Source organism: Agelaius phoeniceus, chromosome 11 (assembly GCF_051311805.1).
Source record: "Agelaius phoeniceus isolate bAgePho1 chromosome 11, bAgePho1.hap1, whole genome shotgun sequence".
Taxonomy (NCBI): domain Eukaryota; kingdom Metazoa; phylum Chordata; class Aves; order Passeriformes; family Icteridae; genus Agelaius; species Agelaius phoeniceus.
The window spans coordinates 13,068,917-13,096,848 of NC_135275.1; the positions used below are offsets into that span (position 1 = coordinate 13,068,917).

General features: G+C 48.1%; 1 protein-coding gene across 5 annotated transcripts; it reads right to left on the reverse strand.

Annotated features, from left to right (window-relative positions):
• Positions 1 to 217: 217 nt before the first annotated feature.
• On the reverse strand, positions 218 to 27,932 carry SLC41A3 (solute carrier family 41 member 3). 5 transcript variants are annotated; one of them, XM_054640182.2, is made up of 11 exons: positions 27,751 to 27,932; positions 25,690 to 26,006; positions 14,668 to 14,775; positions 13,812 to 13,883; positions 12,876 to 13,020; positions 10,357 to 10,503; positions 7,613 to 7,757; positions 6,068 to 6,147; positions 4,813 to 4,947; positions 3,874 to 4,022; positions 218 to 1,073 (listed from the first exon to the last, which is right to left on the reverse strand). In XM_054640182.2, the coding sequence occupies exons 2-11, from the start codon at positions 25,978 to 25,980 to the stop codon at positions 888 to 890; spliced, it is 1,458 nt and encodes a 485-aa protein (XP_054496157.1). In that variant the 5' UTR covers positions 25,981 to 26,006; positions 27,751 to 27,932; the 3' UTR covers positions 218 to 887. The 5 variants fall into 5 exon arrangements, with proteins under 5 accessions (XP_054496157.1, XP_077040772.1, XP_077040773.1 ...); XM_077184657.1 differs by lacking the exon at positions 27,751 to 27,932 and adding an exon at positions 27,013 to 27,174; XM_077184658.1 differs by lacking the exons at positions 25,690 to 26,006; positions 27,751 to 27,932 and adding exons at positions 20,821 to 21,263; positions 21,621 to 22,059.

The window sequence follows — 27,932 nt, forward strand, 5'->3', positions numbered from 1 at the left end:
TGGATGGTGACTGTGGGAGAGGCTTTAATTCTGACCCGAAACATATGGGTGTCAAAACATTCTTTGTTAGGGAACACTGATTTTCCTGAAACCCTATTAAAATTGTGTTGTCCAACCCTGAATGGATGAGAAAAAAACCAAGAAGTTCTACCTGACAAGTAAGAACTCAAACCAGGGAGAGTCGTGGCAAGAAAAATCAACTCTCAAATCCACAGCATTACTCTTTTTTTTTTTTTTACCCACTTTATTTATGTGTGTGTTTCTATAAACATTTTAACTACTGGACATTTCATAAACCGTAATAACAAACCTTCCTGCCCCTAAAATGCAATCTAACCAGCTTTTTGGTCAGACACCAGTGATGCTGGCAGGGCAGGTAGGTGGTATCCCTAGATAACCTCCACTGGGCATGAGCCAGCAGCTCACTGCCTCAGATCCTGAGCCTCTGGTTGCTCTGCTACTCCAGGAGCAGGAGGAAAGTGGGGTGAGTAAAGAATTTCCCTTGGTGGAAAGTCAGAGTCTGATGGAGCAGCATCCCCTGGCAGGATCAGACACAGTGACCTGGGCAGGCTCTGGAGCAGCCTCAGGGCTGTCTCAGTGCTGGGGATTGACACCATGGCCCAAATGCTCCTTCCTGCCTTCCTCCCCAGTGGCCCAACTGCTCCTTGTTGCCTGGTTTGCAGGTGTGAGCAGGGGGTGCTCCTTAAACCCGCTTTGCTCCCCTGCCAGGGCAGGAGTTTGTGGGTGCTGATTCCTGTAAGGCACAGTGGGGAGGGCAGGGGGTGGCAGGGGGGCCCAGCCCAGCCAGGTGAGCCAGCACAGAGTGCCAGGCACCCACTGGAGGGGAGCACCGTGTCACAGCAGGGACGAGAGCAGCGCAGGCACCCTCAGTTGCCCAGGTTCATGTCTGTGCCGTGGATGAGCCAGACCAGGCGGAAGCAGATGGCCAGGAACCCAGTGCCCAGCAGGTCCCCCAGGGCAGTGAGGTAGGGGATGGAGAAATTGTCTGGGTCCAGAGCCTTCCTCCACATCAGGCGCACGATCAGGTCGGCCACGTAGAGCAGGATCCCCACCTGGGAGAGGCAGAGAGAAGGAAACACAAACCCTGGGCTCAGAGCCAAAGGGAGGCGGCCATGGCCAGGGAACCAGAGCCAACTGCACCACTGAGCATTCACACCTTGCCCAGAGAGCTGGGGCTCCTCCTGGGATGGGGTGGGATGGGAGGGGAGGGGATGGGAGGAGATGGGATGAGATGGATGGGATGGGAATGGGATGGGATGGGATGGGATGGGAATGGGATGGGATGGGATGGGATGGGATGGGATGGGATGGGATGGGATGGGATGGGAATGGGATGGGATGGGATGGGATGGGATGGGATGGGATGGGATGGGATGGGATGGGATGGGATGGGATGGGATGGGATGGGATGGGATGGGTGGGATGGGATGGGATGGGATGGGATGGGATGGGATGGGATGGGATGGGATGGGATGGATGGGATGGGATGGGATGGACAGGATGGGATGGGATGGGATGGGATGGGATGGGATGGGAATGGGATGGGATGGGATGGGATGGGATGGGATGGGATGGGTGGGATGGGATGGGATGGGATGGGATGGGATGGGTGGGATGGGATGGGATGGGATGGGATGGGAATGGGATGGGATGGGATGGGATGGGATGGGATGGGATGGGTGGGATGGGATGGGATGGGATGGGATGGATGGCATGGCATGGCATGGCATGGCATGGGTGTAGCTGGCTCCTATCACATAACCCACAGTGCCACAGCCCTCTGCTGCCAGCCACAACTGCAGAGACCCTGCTTGAACTGCTCACCAGCACTGCCTGCCCAAACCAGAGCCTGGCCACACCAAAAGCATCTGCCAAAGGTACAGTTCCTATCCCTGTGCCTTGAGTGGGAGTGCTCCACTCATTCCACCAGATGAAGGTTTCTGTGAATATGCAAGCAACCCCAAAGGATGAGTTCGTAGCCAGACTTTTTTCTCTTCATCCTTCTTTTTTTCCATTAGAAATTCAGATCATGTCTACTTTGTTTTTCCTAAAAGTCTCAGTGGACAACTGGAGTTTGAGGCAGTTTTTACATCAAAGCCATCCCAAGCAGAACTGACATGATAAAAAAAAATATCTTTTTTTTTTCATCTCAACAGTTTAAAAATCTTTGTTGTGATTTCTTTTAATTCTTATTTCATTCCCAATTCTGATAAACAGATGGCAGAAAAAAAATATTTTCGTTAAAGATTAAAGACTGTCTAGTTAATTGAATTAAGAAGGGAGAGAGAATTTGCACCCCACATCTGTGGTCCCTCCATGGGAGACCACAGCACATCAGGAACCAAAGCCTGAGGCAGCATTTCTAAAGGTGAAAACTGCAAGCTGGGTTGGGAGAAAGGGAGGAGGAGAGATGGGGGAAGTAAATTAAATAACAGAATCACAGAAACTAAAACTGGCTGGAAACTCAAGTGTTTTACACAGATCATTTGTCTTCCTCAATTCAGGATCAAATACATCCACATTTTCCTGATGGAAAATTTGTTGAACTTGTGCTGAGCAACCCTCACAGATGCCACACTCTGAGCAATCAGCCCCACAGCTTTTTCCCCCCCATTTTTGTTTTTCCCAAGGCCTAACATAAATCTGCCTCTTTCCATTTGAAATCCATGATTTCATGTTTCCTCCCCTAATGACCACATAGCAAATGTTATTCTGTCCCTTCCTACAGAAATTTGGCAGTTTAAAGGCTGTTAACCAGACTTTTCCCAAGTCTCTCTACTTTGGAATAGTTAATCCCAAACTTTCCCCCCAACACTTTTTTTTTTCTGTCTTTCTTTATAAAGTAAAACAGAGGGGAAAAAGGGCCAGGCTGAGTGTCCCCTCCTCCACTGGCCTCCATGGGAATCTTTTGGGGTCAGTGGTGTTGCTGGGATGCTGCTCTTTGTGCTGTCATTTATTCTTGTATTTTCATGCCTGGCTTTGGTTGAGGAGTTACCTCGATGCATAAAGAGGAGGATAAATATTTTCCTTTAAACTGTGGCTGTGCTTCTGGGCTTAGGGCTGTGCAAAGGTCGAGGCAAAGTGATTGTTTACACACACAAGGAATTCACCCTCAGACACAAGGCTGCTTGTAAGGCAAAGTGAGAGTCAGCCACCTCATCATGCAAATCCATGAATCACTCATTTAAAAGGGCAAGTGAAGTCAGAGCCTCTGTGAGTTCAGGCAACAGCCACATGCATTTCTGAGTGAGAAAAATAAAGTTTACAGGGCAGGAAAAGCAGAACAAATCAGATGATCTGCTCATTGCCTACCAGGAGCTTTTACTTTTGAAGATGAACTTCTCAGGGCCTTGGCTTTCCCTTTGTTTTTTGCCCACAAGGCCCTGCCCAGAGGGATTCCCTAGGTTTTCACCATAAAATGTGACAGTGGTTTCCAAAATGGGTGGGGAAACCTGCTGGCTGCTGCTCATGCTTCTCACCTTGCTGGGGTAACTAGTGGCAGCCTGGAAATATTTGGAGTTTAGAGACCCAAGGAGTGAACATTTTAAAGCAAGGCACTTCTTGCTAAGTGTGTCTTTGCACACTTACTGCAGCTCAGTGGATGTTGAGGAGTTTTTCCTCCTCTCACCCTAAAGCACAGTTGTGCTCATGTGGGAAACTAGAGCCTGGCAATTTGAGTGAAGAATTACTGGAGCTACAGACTGTACATGATTCTTGGCAGAAGCACACCTGAAATGACAGGAAGCAGAACCTGCTGCTGAAGGTTTCACTGTGACTCCTTCTTTTTAACCTGGAGGATGCTGGTTTTATGCTATCTGATAGATTCCTTTCAGGTGAGAGTTTGGGGTTTACCTGCAGCAAAGCAGCAGCCAGATAGAACATCACAAAGGTGAAGGACAGGGATGTGTGGCCTCCCTGCAGCAGGTGGATGGTGTAGAGGAACACCAGGTGCCCTGGGATGACCAGCAGGAACAGGACCCGGGCTGACTTGGAATTCACCCCTGCAGAGCAGAGACAGAAACAGGGGTAACAGCAGCTGGGGAGGGTCAGGGGAGGACAGGACACAGGGAATATTTTAATGCATAAGCCTGGGGCTGCCCCCTCCCACCAAGCCCATTGCTAATGCTTTCTCTAGATCACACAAACATAGGGAGCGTCTGCAGGATCAGCCCAGCAGCTTTGTCTAGCACTGAAACTGCATGCCAAAGGCTTTGTGCTCCGTGCTGATCCACTGTGATTCTTGCAAACACTCCTCTCAGCTGCTCTCTGCCTCCCACAACTTCTGCTCTGCCTCACTGCAACAGATTTTCCCAGTTTATAGTTTGATCTAGCACTAACTCTCAGCCTAACAGGGAAAATCAAGAGGAACTCTATAAAGACAACAGACACAAAATTGAGTTTTGCTGATGCTTAAAGTATTTCCAGTGCTGAAGATGGAGGAATTGCTGATTTTCAGCAAGATTATGGTCTATTCACTGCTCTGTCCACAGGTGATGGCTGTAGGCTGGCCATTAAAATGACTTTCTGTTAGATCAAATCTAAGATTCTTTTTCAATTACTTTCTTTACTGCTCCCTGAAGGCCACTTTCTTTGCATGCCAGTGAGCAAATATGCCTTAAGCCTTTTTTTCATGCTGCCCACTGCAAGGATGCTTCCTCTCTGATCTGAGTTTTCTCTGAGGAAGAGGAAAATTCTGCCTTTGAAACCCAGCCAGTGCTTCACCAGCCAGGCTTGGGAAAGGAGCTGCCTGGGAGGACAGAGAGACATGGACACCAAGGGCTCAGGGTCTACCTGATGAGAAGAATGTGGTGCATGGGTTGGGCCAGTTCTGCCTCATCTTGTATGGCAAAACTCCAGGCATGCTCCAGAAGTGCAGGAATGTAGAAATTCGGCTGGCTTGGATGGCAACCAGATTCCCTCCAACACCTGTGAGGACAAAAACACAGAAAACCTGTAAACCACCTTCACCACAGCAAGAAACATCAGTCCAAAACCCAGCCTAAGGTGAGTCAATCTGCATTCACTGAGAGCAGCAGTGACAAAGAGAAAACCTGATCCCTGCATCCCTAGGGGTGCCACACTATTCACTTTGCAGGAACAGCTCCTAAAAATCAGAAAGGCTCCAGTAATTGTGATCTCCTGACTGCTGGCTGAAAACATTTTCCCTTTCTCCCCAGCACTGGATGTGGCCTCTGGAGATGATGTAATTGCACCTGGCTGGACACAGTCTGTGAGCAACACCTGGGGAAAGCAAGGCAGATGCTGTTCACGGCCACTTCTTGGATTTACTCACTCAGAGAAACATTATAGTTTAAAAGACAACAAAACATCACAGATTGTACTGTTAGGTGTGTGCATAAAAGTACTGTAAATAAATATAAATATAAATATAAATATAAATATAAATATGCACAGAATATGTTAAAATATATATACATAAAAATCCAATTATATCCAATCCATGCATATAATCTTTATATGCAAAAATATAATAATAATCTTTATATATAAAGATATATATTTATCTCATGCACATAAAAATTATAAATATAAATACAAATATACATATAAATATAAACACAAAATATGTTTATATATATATATATATAAATCCAATTATATCCAATCCATGCATATAATCTCTCAGATAAATACACATGTATAATCTAATTATATTACTAGTTATCAACATTCTTTATAGGGGATGATTGCACTGTACAAATCACTGAGTGGAGAGAAGGAAACAAGGGAAAATGGATTTATTGTGACATGCCAGTAGGTTTGATTTTATGAAAAGTGCCACTGTAGCTCTCAGAGATACTGTTAACCTTCTTGCACAGCTCTGTCCTCACTGCTGTTTTGCTCCAGAGACACTTCAAAACATAAGCAGGAACATGATGGGGACCAGTGGCTTCACTTCCACTCATGATGGGAGCAGGGAATTGAACACTGATCTCTATGTAAGGGCAATGGGGGATGCCAGAAGCCTTGGGAGGAAGGGGAGGCATAAATCGAAGCATGCATGGAACCCCCATGCCCAACCTACCATTAATCACAGGTGTGAAAACTGCCATGCCTTCAAAGTTTGGGTCAGTTACAGTTTTGTCCAGGATGAGCCCACCAATGCTGTTAAGAAAAGGATGCAAATGAGGTTGGAGCAGTCTTTTCCAGGGCAATTCCTACACTGAAAATAGCACCCTGCCATGGGTTACTGCATCTTCCCCCCTGCCAGACTGGACTGTTCACCATGCACTCCTTCCACAGCTCAGCTTCCACCAACAGAAAGCATTACAGATTTTGTTAATGGCATAATGAGCTCAGAAGGATCTCCTTGCCCACCCCCAAGAAAAACTGGAAGTAGTTAGGAAAGCATTATCATCCTCCCACAGAGTTTTGTTACACTTCTATACTGGACTTAGCAGTTTTTTTTAATTCTCTTCCAGATCTCAGCTTGTAGCACAGGAAGAAGGAACTACCTGGCTCTACATTTACCAGTATTTTCTCTTTACAGCGGGATAAGAATGAGGTTGAAGCCTGACAATTTGTGATGATCATCATCTGTGCTTTCAGCTTCCTGGCTTTCACCCATGTGGTGCCTGGATGTGTGAGTGAGACTCAGAATGATTTGCTTTTCCCAGTCCTTTGGGGGCTCCTTATCAGCTGTCTCACAAATAAGAGAGACAGACTGAAACCCTTTGGCACAGTTTGTATCTCCTTTATGCAGGACTGAGAAGGACCAGAGGCAATTAAAAAAAAATAAAATTGAGAACCTTCTCTGGCAAGAGGTGTGGAAACCCAGGGCACAGGGAATATTTCTCTGTCTGCTCTGGGGTGCCCTGACCCCCAGGGCAGCACTGACTCTCACCCTCATTCATGGAGAAAGTTTCCTAGACTTCAAGATAGACTGGAATCCACAAAAGTGTGAAATAGATTATAGAGAGCAGTGTAGGTGTATCACTTGGTGAGAAATTGAGGTTTTGGGATTTTTAGTATGTTGTGGATGGAAGCAAGATGGAGGACACAGGGTGCTGTCCTGGGTTTCTTCTTCATGCTTCTTCTTCCTTCTTCCTCATGGGTTTGTGTGGCATTTTGTAATTGGGCAGAAAAGTCCCCATTGCAGCTCTGTGGGATCAGTTATTGGGGTAAAAGGGAAAATAATCCAGGTGTCAGTTCTTAATTGGATAGGTTTAGTCTTAAAAGACCTTGTAACAAAAGACTGTTAGCCATTTTGTGCCTTCTAATGAAAAGCTGCTGAACTCACAGTAGTGAGACTGTTTTACTGATAAGAAATAAACACCTGAGTCCCAACACAAATTACTGTCTCAAGTGTCTTCAATCCAGACCCAGGAAAACTGACGACTGGTACCCCCACAAAGAGGATATTCTGCAGCAGGAGAAGGTGCTGCAGGTGGCACACAATACTTCAAACTTTACAGACCAGAAAAGAGCCTGTTGGAGAGTCACCAATGGCTGAGGAGCCCTGGGCAAATCCCCTGCTGCTGTCCCTGGCAGTGTCACCCTTGGTGTCCCCCTGAGTGAGGCCAGGGTGTGTGTGCAGGGTGACCCAGGGCTGGGGCTGTGCCTCCCTTACCTGCTGATGCTCATGGCAACAATGACCGGCTGCCAGCCAGACTTCAGGACTTCAGCCAGGGATGGGCTTTGCTTGGCAATAGCAACCCAGAGAGGGATCATGACAATGAACACAGCACAGATCAGAGGAGAGAGGTACTTCACATCTGGCAAGGAAAAGAAATGTTGAATTAAATATCCGTAGCTTCATCGGTTGCCAAAATTGTAATGCACAAAGATGGGAAGAAATGCAGCAGGATTCTTGCTCCAACTGAGGTATGTTAGAGGAAAAATCACATGAAGCATGATAGTCCCCACAAAACCACCTCATTCCACCACAGAAATTCATAATTAATCCCTGAAATTCACTGCTAGAGGATGCTGTTTGAAAATCAGCAGGATTCAAAGCAAGTTATATTTGAAGACGAACAACTCTCCAATTTCATCTCCGACTAAGAAAGATAAAAAGTTGCAAAATTTCTGGCTTCAGGGTGCAAATCAAACAGCAGGGCAAGGGGGAAACTCCTGTGTGGAAGCTGTATCCTACTCAGGGCAGACACCTCATACCTTCACCTAAAACAAGAGGTAAGAAGCACTTTAGGAGGCGAGCTAGCAGAATTGCTGAGCAGCTGGTCTGCGCTATAGGAACAAATGTTCTCTGGCACATATCAGCCAGTTCAGATCTGGGCTTTCTTTTGTGCTAGCTTGCATGTGTTTCCATGAGGTGCTTTTTCCATTCTGCAGAGGCATAGCCTTGGATCTTTAGAAACAAAGAAATTAAAAACTAAGATGTGCAGCACTAAAAGAAAATAAACATGACTCAGAAGCATGAGAAACACCTTCGAGCAATGGGGCTGATGCCAGCCCTTTTGATACAAAAATGCTCCTTCAACAAAGCTCTCCATCTGGTCTCTGAGCTGGGGCCAAAGGCAGTGGGATGTAATGCTGGCTTTGCAGGTAATCTGGGAGATGAAGCAGCTCCAAGTGTGCATTTTTAAAAACACCACTGCCAGGGCCTTGGGCTACCTGGGTGAGACAGCACCGACGTGATGGCATCTTCTGGGAGTGAAAGGCTCTCACACAAAGAGGTGCAACTCCTCCTGAGAGGCTTCAGTGGACACTGAAATGCATCTCCTCCTGGGAGTTTAGAGTTTTGTCAGTGCATTTTACCCTCTGGAGTCATCCAGGACAGGTGGGTTGTATGACAGACTCAGCTGCTGAACTGGGTCTCTTACCCATACCACGTGCTGTTTTGACCAATTAATTCCTTCTTAAATAATGCAGGCAGAGCACTGGAGTTGATCAAACCTTATCAGAGCCCACAGAAAGGCTCCTGGTGGGATGAATGGTGTTCAGGCTCCACATTCCAGTTCTGCTACATTCTCTCACAGGCAGCCCATAAGCAAGCTGAAACCCTTTGGCACAGTTTGTATCTCCTTTATGCAGGACTGAGAAGGACCAGAGGAAATTTAAAAAAAAAATTGAGAATCTTCTCTGGCAAGAATATTCTGCAGAAGGAGAAGGTGCTGCATCAGGTGGCACACAGTACTTCAAACTTTACAGGCTCATCAATATTTTTGAAGGATACATACACACATTTTGGTAGGACCCAGAAGTTTTTAGAGGGTGACCTGCACCTTATTACACACTGGGCAGGGAAATGGATTTGTTCAAGCACCATCAGCAGTGCCATCCTTCTACCTGCTTCACTTCATGCTCCCAATGACTTGGTGTCTGTGTGCTGACTATTTTCCATCTCAAGAGGCTCTTTAAACTACTCTGGCAACCCCAGAAATGCTCTCTGGTCACAGCCACAGAGGTTATCATGTTGTTCTGCCCTGTGCTCTCTGGGAGATATTATCTGAGGCTCAGCAACTGAAAGATAGATTAGCTTTACAGAGGCAGGTGCAATGGCATAATGGAAAAATCCTATTAAAAAAAAAGCACCTCTGAAGCTCAAGGAGGACAGGATGGAAGCAATCCATAGGCCTCTCCCTGCAGTGTGGGCTCCTTCCCTCCCTCACTTGTGCTTGCACATGGAATGAGTTATGCAAACTGAGAACAGCTGCCTCGCTGTTCTGCTCAGTCTGGAGCAACAGTTTGGGTTTCAAATGGAATTGAGTTTGCTGGATCTTTTTATTTTCCCATTTCTGTTCTAGCTTAGGCTCACAGTAAATAGCCTAGCACTTTAAAAGCAACAGACACATATCACCAATGTTTTGAACTTCTGAGGGTCATCAGGTGCCCAAGCCTTTGGCAAGCAGCAGCACAGCTAACCCCAAACCACAACTCCTACTCAGAGTCCTGCAGGCACAAAACACTGCAGACTACTTCCCTCCAACTGAATATCTTGTTCATCCATGACTCTCCATGTGAGAGGATACAAGAATATTTTACTAGTGCCAAACCCCTGGAATTGCCTTGTGAGGAAGGAGCTGCTGTTAGCCATGCACAGGAAGGAGTTCTGCTGGCCAGTGACAGATCGAGGAACAGGCTCAGTGTCACATATGCCAGCCTCCTGTTCCAAAGCTGCACAATACATGTTGGTCATTTCTTTGACAAATCCCACTTGTGTTTACTAGGCTCTGCCTTCCAGTTTGTTACTAAAAGACAGTCTGGAAAAAGCCTCTTTGGTCGTTTTTTTACCCCAGTGGCATGACAGCCTCCATTCTGAATCATGCCAGAAATGCTGAGGCAGCCTGCAGTAATTTCAGAAGGATTTGTGAGCCCCCTTGCTGAGCTGCAGCTCCCTGCTGAACACTGTACCTATGTATTTGAAGAGTGTGCTGCTGATTCCTGCCAGGAGGGAAAGGGTTATCAAATCTCCCAGGCTCGCTGCTATGGGTGTGGCGACATTGTCTGGATTGATCCCAACTTTCCTGGCTCCAATGATCACACCAATCATCACCAGACCTAGAGAAGACACAGAGCAGGCATCAGAGAGAGCATTTGGCTGTGTTTGAGCCCAGAGCTGCTGCTCTGGTTCAGGATGTGGGGGTCTGAGAGAAGCAAGAAGCATGTTACCCACAAGAGCACAGTGCAGCTGGAGACTGGGCACCCCCAGGAACTCGTCCTTTTGTTTTCACCAACCTGAAGTGCATGACTCTGTCCTTATGAACTGCACCAAGGGCCCAGAGGCACACAAGCAAATTCCAGGGATCAAAGCAGATACCAGCAGGCAGCCCAAATGTAGAAGCTCCCCTCCTGAGCAGCCTAATCTTTGCTGCCTTGAAGCAGGAGCAGGCACGAAGCACACTCATAGATAAGCACACAGCAGGCATGCAGCAGCCTCTTGGTGCCATCCCCTCCTCTGGATTCCACAGCACAAAGATATTTTCCACATCAGACTGAAATGTCTCAAAGTTTGAATCACCAAGGAGCAATGAGCTTCCTTACAGTAGCCTGCTTCAGCTTTTCAGCCCAGCCATCAGACTGGGCCCTCGTGTCCCAGAGCCTTTAGGGCTGCTTTAATTTGCACTGGGGGGATATTGATGCTGTGAGCAGGTCCAGTGTCAAGGGGTTATGGTCTCTTCCCTTGTCCTCTGAGGTGCACCTGGAATATTGAGCTGCTTTTCAGCATTTCTGGGGAGAAGAGAGGTTTTGCTTGCCCAAGTTTAGGAGCACAAACCCCAAACCCTGGTGAACATGTGGGAATCCCTCAGTGTGATTGTGTGCACAGGGGTTCGAGGATGAGGGAAGAGACGAGGATCTGACTCCATGTTTCAGCAGGCTTGATTTATTATTTTATAATATATATTATATTAAAACTATACTAAAAGAATAGAAGAAAGGATTTCATCAGAAGGCTAGCTAAGAATAGGAAAAAAAAAAGAATGAACAACAAAAGCTTGTGTCTCAGACAGAGTCCGAGCCAGCTGGGCTGTGATTGGCCATTAATTAGAAACAACCACACAAGACCAATCCCAGATCCACCTGTTGCATTCCACAGCAGCAGATAACCATTGTTTACATTTTGTTCCTGAGGCCTCTCAGCTTCTCAGGAGGAAAAATCCTAAGGAAAGGATTTTTCAGAAAATATCATGGCTACACCTCAGCTATCAGGGATGTGGAAGAAGCACCTGGAATAAGCTAACTAGCAAAGGCAGCCTTGAGACAAGACATAAGACATCCCTTCAAAGTCTCTCTGTGGCTGACAGCCTGCACCAAAGGAAGCTCAAGAAATGGTGATTCCCTCCAGCTCACAGCCTCTCTGTGCCTGTCTACACAGCCCCCCCAAAGCTGAGCATTCACAGGAGCATCAGTTCTACCCCAAGAAATGCTACAAATGCATCTTCCCTGATACAACACAAAAACACATCCCCACACAAGGTGACATTTCCACAGCAGCCCTCCCACACACCCACACTCCCCTCCCCTCAGCACAGCTCATGCTGCTCCCCTCCCTGGCCATAAAAACAGCAGCTTTCCCTTGTGCACCCACACACAGGCTGCCTGTGACATGTCCAGGGAAAAAACTGATGTCAAACCTGAGAGAGTACAGCAGCAAAGGCTCTCTGTACCCCACCAAGCAGGGAGATTGTAGGGAAGAGTAATGAAAGCTGAGCTGCTGGTTTTTAACAACTGCCTCAGCCCACGTTTTCCATCAAAGGCATCTCCAATCACCCTTTGACTCCAGCTTCAGGATATGCAGTTGTTCTAACTTGTCCCTTTCATTTAGAAAACTTGCAGCATCCTTTGTGCCAGCTGCTCTATTCAGGGTATCATGCTGCCCTCGTATGGCAGACCCACAAACTGGAGATCTTCAGGCCTCAGCTCCTCTGCCCAGCCCATCACATTCCCCTGGAAGGGGAAGAGCCAGGGGACAGAGCTGCCTGGTTCCCAGCTCATAGCAGGCAAACTGCAGGGCTGCCCATAGGTGTGGGGTGACCCATCTCGAGTGTGGTGTGGATTTGTCAGCTAACAGACCCTCAGTCCCTGGGTGACATTATTGCACTGTCCCCTGGGAAAGGGACAGTGTAGATGGCTCGTGTGACACCCCAGAGACACAGAGTGGGGGGTGTTTGTACAGCCAAGCACAGCTTGGGGCACTTTTCATGTGTCAGGGGAAGCACATTTTGACTGCTGCCTGTGGATGCTGCAGACCATGGGGGAAGAGGAGCACAGGCAGGATGCAGAGAGGATGAAAGCAGCAGCCACAGCTCCCTGCACCCCTCCTCCCTCTGCCAGGCCAGAGGGACGCCAGCTGGGCCTCCCTGGTGGGACAGGGACAGCTCATGCCCCTCCTGAGTGCTGCATGGTGGATCTGAGGAAGCAGAAGCACTCACCAAGGGACAGTGCAGCTATGAAGGCCGTGGTGACACTGCTGGCACACAGCACAGCAGCCTGGCTCAGCTCCACAGAGCCCTTGGAGATGGCTCCCAGGATCACAGCAGCCACAGCAGCCAGCAGCCCCACCACAGTGGCCTGGACCTGGGGACCAAAGGACAGCTGGTGAGAACTCAGCCACATCTGCTGCTGGCAGCCCTGGCCCCACGGCTGCAGCACTGCCACAGCCTGGAGGGCAGAGCCTGGCACTGGTGCTGATTGTCTGAGTATTTGAACAGCATCCCTGCAAGGCTCCACTAGATCAAAAAAAGAAATCCTGACAAAGTTTGCAGAAAATCTCTGGGGGTCTGCAAAGGACAGATAACACTTCAGCAAAGGACACAGAGTCCAGCCATGGTCAAGACAAAAATGGGCTCCCCATCAGCTCTGCACTCCTGGGAGGCTTGGAGCTGTGCAGGGAGATAAGGGAAAGCACACAGACACATGCTGCCAGCCTGAGGTCTTGCCATGTGCAAACTCTGGGCTGGCTCCTGGGTTTTAACAAGCAGAAGAATTGCCTTTACAGGAGGCAATTTCTCCCATCTCTCCCCTCTGCCCAAGGCTGATTCCCAAACAGAGCCAGTGAATGACAGGCTTTATCCAGGGGCTGCTGTGACACAGGGATTGTGCCACAGCTCCTGCTGCAAAAGGAGATTTTATTAGCTCAGTTTGTCCACAAAGGCAGTGAATGTCCAGATGTGTTTTACAGCTAAACTACAAGCTCTGGGGCCACACAGAGCTTTATTGGAGGTCAAGTTCTGGCTCTGCTTGGCTGTGTTGAGGATACCTGCCCCAAATCACCAGCTCTGCATTCAGCACTGCTGGAACAGATGCTGCTGGTCTGCAACAGAGCCAGAGAAAAGGGACTTCTGCATCTCCCAGCTGAAGTGACTCACCTGGATAAGGGCTAAATTGCAGGTGGCCATTTTCCATTGCTTCTGGGCATCATCCATCTGTCCAGTGTTAGCCTAGGAGTCAAGAGAGATACCCTGAAAAGCTGTTCCTGTGGTACAGGTGGCTGCTGAAGGCAGCTTCACCTGGTCCCTGGGGGAAAGGGCCTGTCAGAGAGGCAAATACAGGTGAACATCTCCCAGCCTTCCCTGCACTTCCTTCTTGACACTTTTCCACCAGCCCAGTGTCCCAGGGGCATCAGAGGCTCACACTGGAGCTGCAGAGGTGTTGCAGGGCACCCAGCTAAAAGTGAAGTGAAAAAGCTGAACAAATTAAACCATTTTTTGTCCTTTGTTCCCCCTAAATTGCTCTGGTAAGCTACAATTTCTCCTGAGGCAGAATAAAAAAAAAAAGACCAAAGTAAACAAAATTGCTTAGGGAGATAGAGGAGATCAAATACAGAGCAGCAAAAGCTGCTGCAGGTTCCAAGAAGCCTCAGTCTGCTCCCCCCAAGGTAGGAGAGCTGGGAAGCCCTCAAGGATCAGTACCCACAGAAAGGCAATCCAGCACTGGAGCTGGCAGCTGTGGAGCCCTGGCTCTGTGTCCTTCATGTGTCACAGGGCCCCAAATATCAGCAAGTGGCCACCCAGGGATTCATTCACCTTCAAAGCGCAGATGGAAATTCTCTGTTCCAGTTACAAAATGAGGGCAAACACATTATTTTAATGCTCACACCCCACTAGTTTCTAGTTAGCAGAAAGGGCATCTCTCATACACAGCATGATTATATAAATGAAGAATCTCCTGATGTCTCCTGCTAATCACCCCCCTCCTAAAATTACCCAGCCTGTTAACACTCACAGCAGTGGAGAGCCTGGATGCCAGTGTCATCTCCAGATTTCCCTTCAGGCCAACCAGGGCAGGAACCAGGATGAAAACTTCTGTAATGGTCCGGAACACGTCCCAGTGCTGCAAGGAAACAGAGGCAGGGACCTCAGCCTGTGATGCTGCCCAGGGTCTTGTCTCAGCACCTCCAGGTGTCCTGTGCACACAGGGGCAGATGCTGCCCTGATGCATTCCATGTTTTGCATTTTGGGAGGGAAGGAAGGAAGGAATTTTCAGCTTGCAGTATTCTTCCTCATCTCGTGCACAACAAAGCACTGCCCTAATGGGGAAGGATCTTTCCTTCTAGGGGCAACAGAAGATTTTGGAAACCCATAAAATAAAACCTTTACATTTTGGAAACCCAACAATTAAAACCTCTTTAGCATCAGCCAAGACCAGTATTAAAAATAATTAAAGTTCACAAACCAAATTAAATGGAGCATGTTCTCCATCCCTTGCACTGACACCAGAAACAGGAACCTCTACTGCCATCCAAACTCATAAGAACAAAACCAAAGATATAGAAAATGATCTCACAAGAAGTTGTGTCTGTCTTTTCTTACCAAACTTCTACTCGAGCATCTAAGACTGGTGGGGGGAGGGAATGAGATTTTTGCATCTCTTCTCCACCAAGCAGTTCCTAAATCTTCCTGTTACCTTTTTCCAGTTACAGCTGGAAAAAGGTTTTGAATTAAGATCTCTCATAAGCCAAACTGCTGGGCCAATATCTTGGTTGTTGTTGCTCCTCTGAAGCTGAACTGTACAAAGCTGCTGAACCAGCTGCAACACCAGAGACAATGTGAAAACATAACAAACTTTGTTGACTGACATGTCTTCTCTAATTTTTGTACCACACAGTGCCTTGGAATAGAATTCATCCCTCCTCTGTGCATTCAAGGCTGTTGGCAAAGCCCTGCTGTGGCCAGAGAGGTTTAAATCAGGATGGAATCACAGAATGGGGCCACTCAGCATGAAGGAAAAGCAACGAGCCCAACATCTAAGAGGAGAATACAAGGAAAAAAGGGTGGCTGCAATGAGTCACTTCAAAGGTCCATCCTTAGCTCTGCCAAGAATCCAATTTGGGTGTGTAAAACAAGAATCTACAAAAACAACAAGTACATGGGAAAGCTCTCCTGTGTATTTTCCAGACTCTGACTATCTCCACAGGGTACTGAGCTGCTGGGGGCTTTCTGCACATTTCCCAGTGCTGAAAGGTTTTCTCTGTCAGGTCCTCATCCAAACTCCCCCCTCCAAGCCATGTGCCATCATGTAGCACAGATTTCCCCAGTTTAGCTGCACATCACATGAAGATAAATTTGTTCATTCTCTCCAACTTGCCACTGGCTGGTACCCATGGTGGTCCTGAATTCTGGCACTGGAGGACAAAACAAACCAGCACATCCCTACCCACCTTTTTCACATCCACTGGGATTCTATAAACCTGAATACCCAGGTGGTTGGACAGACCCAGCAAATGGTGACACATTCAGCTGCCAGCCTGTTAGGAAATACATACAGGGGGCAATAATAAACACCTGTATCGAGGTGTTTTTCTCTGGCTGTGCCACGGGAAGCTGTGGGAAGGTGGTGGTGTCTCTCTGCTGGGAAGAACTCACAGCTTCCTTCTCAGTCAGGATGGATGAAATTGGGGCTGAGCCAGTCCTGAGCATGTGGTGCAAGGCACCTCAGAAGTGCAGATAACAGCAAACGTTATTATCAATATAAAAAAGGCACTTCCCCTGGCAGTGCTGGAACAGGCACGTTTCAAAATGTTCAAGGTATGTTACTGTTGCATAAACAACCAACTGCACAAAAATTGTCCCCTTATTTGGCACACTACAGTTTTGTTTAAATTTGTTAACATGGAACTTAAGTACCTGAGAAAAGCTAGGGGTGGACATTTCTTTTAGAGATTCATATCCCCCCCTCTCCTCTCTCTTTAATTAAGAATAAAGATCCAAACACATCTTTGACACCTTCAAAAGAAAGAGGAGAAAACACAGACTTCACAGTCACAATGTAGAACTCCCAATCATTTAAAGCACAGAGGTATGCAGAAATTCATACTTAAGACCTTGCATATTTTGCACATAAAAAGACATAAACAGAAAGCAACAGAAAAACTCAACTGTCTATTTTCTGTGCATGCCACCTTTGGGAGATATAACTTTGATATATCTAGGTAAGCTCCAATCCTTGTGACATAATAGATTTTGCAGGTCTCAGGCCATCAGAACAGAAGTTTCAGCATATGAGGTATGACTTTTTGGGACTCTGCCTTAGATATAATTACACCTGAAAGCTCTGAACAATTAATAATCACACAACTGAGCTAATAAAAAAAAAAAGCTGACTTAATTGCCTCTATTTGAGTCTCATTAGTGACTCACTGAGAGCCTAAGGAAAGATTCTTAATGATTTATACCACAGCAGCCAGGGCTCCGGTGTGCTAGTGACTGCAGAAATACAGAATAAACAGATGATGCCTGTGCCATCACCTTGCAGGACTGTCAGCTGGAGGAGTGGCTGAGGGGGGCAGTTTGGAGCATGCAGGCAGGGAGCTACCTGAATGAAGACACCTGGACAAAGCCTAGGAAATGTCTGTCCCTTGAGACAAAAGCTGGCCTAGAAAGAACAAAACCATTCCATGGAAACCCACACAGGCAGACACAGCGCCAGAAAGAGACTCTTTCCCATTTCACATTTTCATAATGGAGTTTCAGCCCTAAAACTCAGCTCTGAAGAAGCTTGGTTAATAATGGGTTAATAAAAAATTCCATGTTCTACCCAAAGCAGCTGGATCTGCTTATGGGGTCCCTCAGAGGAAGAGAGGTTATTCACCATGGATGCACTGAGCCAGCCCCCAGCCCCAGTGCAGCCCCCCCGTGCCACAGACATCTTTTATGGAAAATCCTTTCTTTAGGATTTTTCCTCCTGAGAAGCTGAGAGGCCTCAGGAACAAAATGTAACCAATGGTTATCTGCTGCTGTGGAATGCAACAGGTGCATCTGGGATTGGTCTCATGCAGTTGTTTCTAATTAATGGCCAATCACAGTCAGCTGTGAGACAGAGAGTCCGAGCTACAAGTCTTTGTTATTCATTCTTTTTCTATTCCTTGCTAGCCTTCTGATGAAATCCTTTCTTCTATTCTTTTAGTATAGTTTTAATATAATATATATCATAAAATAATAAATCAAGCCTTCTGAAACATGGAGTCAGATCCTCATCTCTTCCCTCATCTTCGGACCCCTGTGAACACGGTCACAGCCCCAGCCCCAGTGCAGCCCCCGGCCCCAGTGCAGCCCCCAGCCCCAGTGCAGCCCTGCTGCAGCTCCCCACACTGTCCTCACAGACCCAGCCTGTCCTGTAACCTCCCCAGGACATCCATCTCCCATGGCAGCAGCTCAGAAGCCTCAGAGGTTTTCCATGGCTCTGAACAAGTCAACAAAAAGATCAAAATATCCTAGAGTACAAAATGCAAGCCAATTCAAAATCCTTTTCAAAGCTAATCATCTCATGGGCCTTTGTCAACAAAGGACAGAGATATCTTATATCTGTGACTTTTATTTGGACCGTGTCCCACTCCAGTGGTGTGGAAAGGGAAAATGAAAGGGAAGCTTTCCTCCTGAATTCTCTGGTTGGAAATCTGATCAGCCAGCTTCAATATGATTCTTCACCTTACTGTAAAAAAGTGGGCCAAACACTGGCAGGGCCCTGCAAGGTCTCCAGCAATGCCAGCCAGCCCAGAATCCAGATGGACCTGCAGCCAAGGACCACTGGAACAGGGGCAGAAATATCCAGAAGGAAAAAAAACCTGTGCCTTGCTATCAGCCCTGCAGAGAGACTGAATCACCTGCACACACAGGAAGGGAAAATGGCAAACATCTTCTTCTTTGGGCATCCTTGCAAACATCTTCTTCTTTGGGCATCCTTTTCCTACAGCATGGGAGACCCAGGTCTGAGCCTTAGAGTCAACTGGGCTAGATAAATCTCTTCTGTTGATTTTTCTCTTAAACACTAATATGAACAGTTCTTGGTTTCATCCCAGAGCAGATCAGAATCTGCCAAAATCCTGACAAGTTTGGTAGGATACAAATGAGCAATTTACACTTTGTTCTCTTTACAGCAATATAAGCCCTGCAAAAGACAGCATCAGCTGGACTCACAACACAGAACCAAGTTATTTCAAGATATTTTGAATGTAATAAAAGAAGGGCAGCAGGATTAAACTCAGTATTATCTATGCTCTAGATACCATCCTTAAGCTTGCCCATACATCTCCCTGTCCAAGGCAAACAGAGTTTCCTAAGAATGTTTTGCAGTCACTAGGGTAAAACATTCCTCAGCCAGAAGAACCACTAGAAAATGGGCAAACCTGAGACTCCTGGACTTGAAAAACCTGTAGTTTCAGTATGTGAGCCCTCATGCCTGGCAATGAGTCTCATGGTACCTGGCCTCAAGCAAACAAACTTGGTGTCAGGTTTTAGTTGGACAGGACTGTGAGTTTCTATCTCTCACACTTGCAAGAAGTTGAAAATCAACAGCTCAAAGACAAAGAAGCACAGAACAATATCCTAAACCTTTAAAAACTAAGATCTCTGCGTTTTCCCAGCTACTGGTTTTGTTTTTAGCTGTGGGGTTGTTGCTACCATGGCAGCTCACGTCACTAACATCTCTCCTGTGCCATCAATGCACTGGGCTCCCTCCTCTGGGAGCTGAACCCATGGACTGACCATTTCTATTTCAACATACTTCACCAAAATATACACTTCCTGTGGTTGTGGTTTACACCTGACCCCATTTCTATGAGTCAAGTGAGCAAATACACAAACTAGGTTGCACATTGTCAGTTAAAGGACAGGTGCAAGGTATGCATACACGGCCTGCGTTTCCCATCAGTCTGGATACAGTTACATTTTTGAACACAGCTCAGTTCTTAGCAAGTGAATTGATTTCTTCTGGACAAAGACCTGCTCACTCCAAGGTACAGAGTGGGTATGTGCTGTGTCTTTCTCCTTCTTTGAGACAAATGCTAACTATCAACATAACATCTTGGGTAGTTTGAGAACTTCTGTAATGCTGCAAGACAGGTCTGTGCCTAAGCACAGCACAAGGTGGAGATGACAAAAACAGCCCAGAAAGAGCCTGTGCCACTCCAGTTAACCCTTCTTTGATATTCCTTATGCTCCCTTTAGTTCAACCTCTCTGCCTTCTTTGTTTCTTCCAGTGGAAGAAAAAAACAAGCAAGGTATTGTCTTTCCAAACATTCAAGTATCCATATTTAGCTCCTCCTGTGGTATTAATGCCAGAGAATCCAATGTATTCCAGTGAGCTCAGAGTGTAGGATATATCCTTGGGAAACTCTGCCAGCCTTTTGATTTGTAAATCCACCAGCATTAAATGCTCAAACAAGATCAAATTTTGCATTTCTATTTGTGCCACCAGCACAAAGGAGACACGGATGGGACAGATCCTGGTTGGGGGGCACAATGGTGTAAATGCTGCAGCACTCCCTGGCAGCCAGGGGAAGTCATTCTAAATTTATACCCACCTCAGGAACTGCCCAAGAAGCACTGTTTGTAGGCAAGGCTAATCATTTTATGGTGGCATGCCTCTCATCACACTATCTAAACGCTTTCTAGACCAAAGATTGTATTAGGTTGTTTGCAAAGAACTGAAAGCATGAACTTGCCTCTAAGTAAAACAGGTAGTTAATAACAACCCTGACCTAGATCTCCTTATCAGCAGTTTTTGAAGGAAAGAAATGATATCATGCAACAGGGGAATATGCTGCAGCCTGATTCACAGGAGTCACTACCAAAGTGTTCAGCTCCATAGAGAAAAGGGAGCACCCTGTCTAACACACCCAGAGCAGTGCTAGGGAGACCTCTGACAACCAGTGTCCCACACCACAAGGAACCCAGCTACTAAAGGATCTAAGTAGATCCAGGAACCCAGCTACTGATCTAAAGGAGGTGGATGGTGTCCCTCCAGCACAGAAAAAGCCTACAGCCATACTGCTGAGTGGCTGCTAGGACCACACTCATTACAAACAAACAAGCTCAAATGCTCAAGGTCAGAGCCTTAGCCCACCCTCTCACTGCAAGTTCCCTAATTACAGGTACCTACTTGAACAACATCCATCAAGAGGCCAGCAGCTACCATTCCCAAGCCAGCCAGGAGGAATGGCACAAAAATCTGGGAGGCAATGGAGAAGGAAGTCTCTGGGAGAAATCCACTGGCTGACCTGGTCAACTTGCAGGTGAAACCTCTCAGCTTCTTGCCATGGAAGCACAGTTCCAGCTGTAACTGGGTGACCACCATGGTCACACACTGCTACCCCATGCTCAGCAGGAAAATGGAGGGAGATCAGGACATGACACAGATCCTCTTTGCAGCTCTCTCCAAAGCCAGAAGGAATGTTTTTCCTCAAACTACAGCAACGATGCCAAATTCCTTTAGTTTCTTCTCCTCCTAGGAGCACGTCCAGATGATTGCAGCAAGGGTATCCTCCAAAATTGGTTCAGCTGGGTTGAGCCCAGGTGGCAGCAAACTCGATGGACACAATTTCTCTGATTTATATCCAGGGGGGAATTTAAAAAGAGAAGAGAAGATTGTAGAGATGCTTGTGGACGAATAGAAACGAGCCCACACCCCATTCAGCTCCCACCACTTCGGTAAAAACCAGTAAGACCTGCTCAGGCTACAGCACTGAAAGAGTAACAAGTCACACAAGAATCCCTCAGTGTGCTCAAACACACTGGTGTCCTTTCTCCTCGGGTTACATTTCTTGTCAGAGCGCGGCGCGCGTTCGCTGCGAGGGTTTAATGTGTAAGCTGCTGCCAACCAGCCCGGCTCCTCGCCCCCACCACAGGCACTGCTGAACTTTCCTCACTGTCCCGAGGCCGAGGAGGTGGGGAGTTACCAACCACGATCCATTTTGCACTTCTCCAAGGTGACGAAAGGTCAAGCAGAGCAGGAGCCCACGTTTCTCTCAGCTGACGGCGGCGTTACGCAGGTCCTGTCCCCAGGCAGGTGACACAGCTGAGCCGGCTGGTGACACAGGATCTGCCCTCCTAGACCCCAACCCCAGGCAGGTGACACAGCTGAGCCGGCTGGTGACACAGGATCTGCCCTCCTAGACCCCAACCCCAGGCAGGTGACACAGCTGAGCCGGCTGGTGACACAGGATCTGCCCTCCTAGACCCCAGCCCCAGGCAGGTGACACAGCTGAGCCGGCTGGTGACACAGGATCTGCCCTCCTAGACTCCGGCCCCTCGTGTCGGCTCCATGGTCTCCGTGGGACAGAACAATCAGGCTGTGCCAGCTGCACTTCTGAATGACTGGCTCTCAGGGGGAAAAATGTTCAGAGAACCAGCCAATAAGCTTCAAAAGCGAGCACCCTTATCTGCTGTCATCACTTCAACTTTCTGCTAGTTTGTAAAGGCCGAGATAAGAGTCCTAGCCCAGCTCATTTAAGGTAGCTCCATAATCTCTCTGCACAACAGGCAAGGGAGAGAAAGGGCACGCTGTGAGCTGGTCACCCTTCCTACTCTAACGTGAAACGTGCTGCTCCTGCATGCTCCTGGGAAGTACTGTCTTTGAGAGAGGGGTCTCACCCCAGAGCTCCATGGTTAAGGAGCCTATACAAGGTCAAAAATCAGAGTTGCACCATGGCTACATACGGCAAAAAAAATTTGTATCCTGCTCCGTAAAGGCTTCAGCTCAAAGTCAGGCATGTAGGGAAGAGAGCCATGGTATTATGCCTGGACTCCTTTCTAATAATTATTTTGGGGAAACTAATTGAATCAGAGGGTCAAAAAGCTTTAAAAACCACCTTTTAGGATGGATCAAGCCCTTCCCTCACATTCCTTGCAGAGAGGAAAAGGCTAATGGCTTGTGGACTCTGTCCTTGTGGCAGGGTCCCCAGCACTGCGGGGGAGTTGGAGAGAACATGACATGCTCGCAGCTAAATTGGGAACTGAGGAAGCTCTTGGCCATTCAGACAGTGTTTCTTTGGTCTGAGCTCACACCAGCTGAGGTGACAGAGCAGATGTCCCTGGAGGCAAGGCAGAAAACAAACGGGAGCTGCAGAGGCTCTGTCCTTCGCTGCTTTCTAGGCTGTTATTTTGGTACAGCCCCTAAAACCTTCTCCCCTCCCAGCTGCCTTGGTGTATACAGTGTCTCCACCACCTAACAATGGTCCAGTTAGCTGAAAGCTAACAGGAGAGCACATTTCAGCTAATCTAACTGGAAAAAAAGTCCCACGATATCTGGAAGAGCCAGGTTAGTAAAAGTCCTGTAATAACCACATATGACCCAACCTCTTTACACCAGCTGGGAAGAGAGAAATGACAGTATGCAGGCCCAGTTCTAGTTAGTCATTCACAGAGGCTTCAAGGAAATAAAAGACAATTTCTGGACGAAACTTCTGGACAAAACCATAGGTTTTCCAGTTCTAATAATGTGCCTACCTAGTCCCATATGTCACTGTAACAGCTAACTGGATTGATGACAGGCAGAAGCATTAATGCAAAGGAAATATCAATGAGACTGAATGACTCAAATGACATTAAAAAACACAGCAGCAACACATCCTGTACTAAAGCATCAGCCTGACAGGGTTTATGAGTTTATCACGCTCCATCTCTCTCCTTCTAAGCAAGCACCATAAAAAGCCCTCAACCGATAAATCAGTATGCAGAGAGGTAATTGGTTCAGGTGACCCATGTGTGTACACTGGGCCATTTTATTATGCATTTAAGGAGCCTCTGATAAAGAGCCACACCATATTTATCAGCAGAGAGATGTATCACATTTTCCTGGCAAAGAAATATACTTTATTTGTCCAGAAAACATACATCAGGTTTGAGAAGAAAGAGAGCATTGCTCAAGAGTGGGAAAAGGTTGTAACTAGCTAGTGAAAAAAACTAAAAAAAAACCCAACAGCTCATGGCTGTGCCACTCAAGATGGCAAAACCTGGAGAGGTGCACTGCTGCCCTGCTCTGCACACAGATACATCCTCCTGTTGCCAGCTAGTCAACAAGCAGCACTGCCATAGAGGAGCAAAAGCAGAAACAGCCTCTTGGGTGAGTCCTGACCCTGATCTAGATCCCCCATCCACTGGCACAGCACAAAAATCAGAACAGAAAGACAGCAAGTGTCAGAGAGCAGAGTTTCATACCTACCTTGTGATCCCTGCAAAGGAGACACAGAAATGCCAGAATGCTCTCACAACGTGCCAGGGCTGGCAGCACTGTCCCAACACCACGGGCTCACAGGAGAACCTGATGGTGCTTTCCAGGGACTGCACATCCCAGCTGCTCCAGCACCACCACTCCTGACTCTGGGAGCTCTCTGCTACACCAAGCACTGAATTTTTGTTTCTAACCTTGCTCTTCTCCTCCCCACTTCAGCAAAGGGCAGAGAAGAGGACTGTTGTGGGGAGATGGAAGCAGGCAGATGGAGAGTGCCTGGGGCCCAGGGACTCTCAGAAACAACAGCAGCAGCCAGGCAAAGGCCAGGACTGGCTCAGGAAGGAAGGGCAGCAGCAAGTCCTTGCTGAGATGTGCTCAGACAGTCCATGGTCATGCACAAACAGCCACTGTGCTCATTGCCAAAAGCCACATTTCCTATGACATTTTGCATGGGTTGATTTCCCATACTTTAAGCACTGCTATGATGGCTTTTAGTGAGCTCTCTATTTGCAAAAAACAGAAAACAGACTTTTGCAGTTTCAGAGGAGAATGAGGTCTGCCTCACATTCTGTTCATATTAGTGGCTCAGTTCCTCCTAGGAAAAAAAACTCCCAAGGAAGAAACACTGAAGGAAAAGTCCTCCTCCAACATCATAAGCCCATCTGCAATCCATTTCACACGTTAATAACTCACAGTAGGAAGAAACATACATTTAATGTCAGAGATCCTTTGGAACAGGCAGCTCTAGAAAGTCTAAAAAATAAAAACAGAAGTGTCTGCTCAGTGTTCAAGGCTCTTGGGAATAATGTCTAAGGAGACAAAAAGTAGTTTGACACTGAGTTGTGCATTTGCCTGGTGCTCTGTGATCTGACTAGACATTCTGCTGGGTATCAAGTACAAGCTGAGGTCAGTTAAGGATACTGTGTCACTCCTAACTAAGCCTTTGTAGCTCTTCTAGCTCAAGGAGATCAGCCCTGGGTTAATGACAAAGGAACACAGCTCCACATTTGTGAAAGTTGTCAATGTACTGAAGCTTCTGTGTCCCTGTATCAGATAGGTCAGGGTAGTTTGACCTCACTAGTTAGTCAAATAACAAGGTTAACAAAAAGGCATGCTGTTAGAGGAACCCAGAGTGCAAAGGCATGGCAATTTATAATCAGCTTTAAACTGTCTAAAATTAGGTGCTGATTATTGCCTTAAAGGTCTGTATTGGTGCACCATAGGAGGAAAGGTCTCATCCTGATCCCCACAGAGTCAGAAATGGGACTTAAGGAATTCAAGTCTTCTGCTGTGAGGCCTTAGAAAAGGGCATGGTGCACAGGCAGGGCTGAGCTGTTGTAGGAAATGTTAACAGTGCTGGGCTGGCTGATGCCTTGTGCAGGGAAGCAGCAGGTGCAGGACTGTCCAGAGCTACATCCCTGAGTGATGTCACCTCTGTGTCTGCTGCAGGAAAGCACTGTGCCACCCCAGGCTGTGCTCACCCATCCTCCTCCCAGGACCAAGGGGAGACCTCTGCATATTCCTAATCACTAATCAATTAGGAGTCCACATTCCTAATCATTCTTATGTACTCTTTAATGCCGTGTTCTCTTTTTTATCCAGAGGAGGAAAGGCACCAGAAAAGCACCACATGTCTCAAGAGAGCTGCACAGTACATAACAGCTGACTTTGAGGGACATGCTGGCATAGGAAACTGCTGCAAATCCTCCCTTACTATGCCATTCCCAGAGCAAATCCCCTGCCTGTGAAGTCCCCCACTTATCCCACAGCAGGTATGTCAGATGAGTTTCTTCCCCTTACCTGAACATAATCCAAAACCATGCCCGCCAGGACCATGCCAAGCCCAGCCAGGAGGTAGGGCAGGAGCACTTGCAGGCAAATTGAGATTGCTGACTCTTCCTGTGACTTTGCCATGGCTGCTTTCTCCTCAGCCAGCAGCTTCTGCTGGGCCTGCAGAGAGACATCCTCTGGCTCCTGGCTGCCCAGCCTGCTCTCCCTGTGTTTACCCTTGCTCTTTCCTCTGTGCCGGGGTCGCTCTCCATTCCTGGGCCTGCCCTCTTTCCTCCTCTGCCGAGCTTCCTCACCTTTCATGGTGGCTTTTTTGGATCACAGATTTTCTGAAAAACAAAGTCAGAAACAATGAGATAAAAAGAAGTATCAGGTGGGTGAGAGACAGGAAATTCTTTGGTACTGAAGGCAAACTACCACATTCTCCCCAAACCCAGGATGCTCTGCTGGCCTCAATACCAGTACTTAGTTTGCCTTCAACTTTGTATAGTGTGGAACCAATTTCCCTTTCTGTAGTAGCATCTCTTCCTAGGCCTGTGTTCACGCTGTAGTGCTTGCTGTGCATCCTGGCTGCTCCCCTGAGAATGCCCAGAAGAACAGTGCTGCACATGGCCTGAACTCTTGACCCGCCAGCTCTCACACTGGGAGTCACAAGGAACTTATGAGCCCAGCAGAATGCAATCCTTTCCAGGACCTGACCCCAGCCAAGAAATGGGAGCAGCTGACTTCCTTATATCCTAGCATCCCACAGCCCAGCAAAGGACTAGCATCCAGGTGTGTGACTGTGTGACTAGTGACTATGCTTACTTCTTAGCATAGCTCCTCAACAACAAGACAATTCTTTGGTCTTCATGCTACTCTGGATACTTTTCCTTCCTTTTGTGCCTTAGTTGACACACATGCACTACATGACTCATCCATCTACAGAGAAGTTGCCATGACCCCACAGCATCTTACAAGAAAAAAATAAACATGCAAAATCCTAACTAGTAGCCCTTTTGCTGCCATCAAATCTCCTTTCTTGATGGAACTGTCAGTCATACTGCTGGCCCAGGCAGCGCCCCAAGTCTTTCACCCATCACCTCCTGCCAGCTCTCATCGGGATTAACCTCCGCCAGATGTTCCCTGATGCTCTCATTTTCCGAATGGAACACCCCGAGGCCCCGCGCTATCCCAGGTAGGACCAGCCCCAACATCTGGAGAGCGGAGGGAACAGCTGGGAGGCCCCAATAGCCGCTGGGGCGTGGAGGGAGGGAGGGAGGATGGGCAGGAAGATGGGGAGGACAGTCCGGCAGTGCGGGCCGGGGATCCGCGCCCGTCCGTCCGTGCTCTTACCGGCTGGCTGTGCTGCGGGGGCGCTGCCGGGGCCGGGGCTGTCCCCGCGGGCGCGGCCGGGGCGCTGCGAGCGCGGGCGGCTCCCGCCACATCGGGGCGCGGCGGCGGCGGCGGCGGCCGCGGGTTCGAGCCCGGCCCCCGCCCGCGGAGGGAGGCGGAGGCGGCGCCGTGAGTGGCAGCCGCCGGTCCTGCCCCGGCGCCGAGCCCGCAGCGCCGCTGCCGCACGCCCGCCACGCCGGCAGCAGCTCCGGGCCCTGCCGGTACCACTGGTGCCCCCGGTGCCCCCCGGTGCCCCGGGTGTCGCTCTCGGAGCGCTCCCCGCTCTCCCCCCGGGGCCCGGGCAGGGTGGCAGGGGAAGGGTGACAGCTTCCAGCGTGGGCAGCGTAAACAGGAGGCGGCAATTGAGAGCTGCGGAAAGACGCTTCCTCTGTTTGGGTTCTTGGGGGTGTTTTTTGTTGGGTTGGTTGGCGGGGTTTTTTCCCTCCTCGTTTTGGCGTTTGCCAGAGTTCGTGTTGCGAGCTTCCTGTGCGAAAGCCTCCGGCACCGGCAGGGCACAGCTCCCCTTGGTTCGGGTTTTCTCCCCCTCCCGGTCTGAATCAGCGCGTTAGAAATGTGATTACAGCGTCCATCACATTTAAGCACATAAGTCTCATTAAGCACTGGAGTGACCATACTCATGCAAGTCTCCTGAATCATGCAGCTCAAATTTCCAGAACAATTGAGGATATTAAATCATACCTCAGTACCAGAGCAAACTCATATCCTGCTGAAGTCTCTCAGATGTCATGCTATGCTAAAGGGCTCTTACAGATAAAATGGTGCCCCTGGCTCAAAGCAGGGCACACCAAAAGGAGTTGAAGGTTTTTGTAAGAGGCAGTAACGAAGCCCTGCAGCTGCTGCGTGTCGAGGGTGCACCGTGC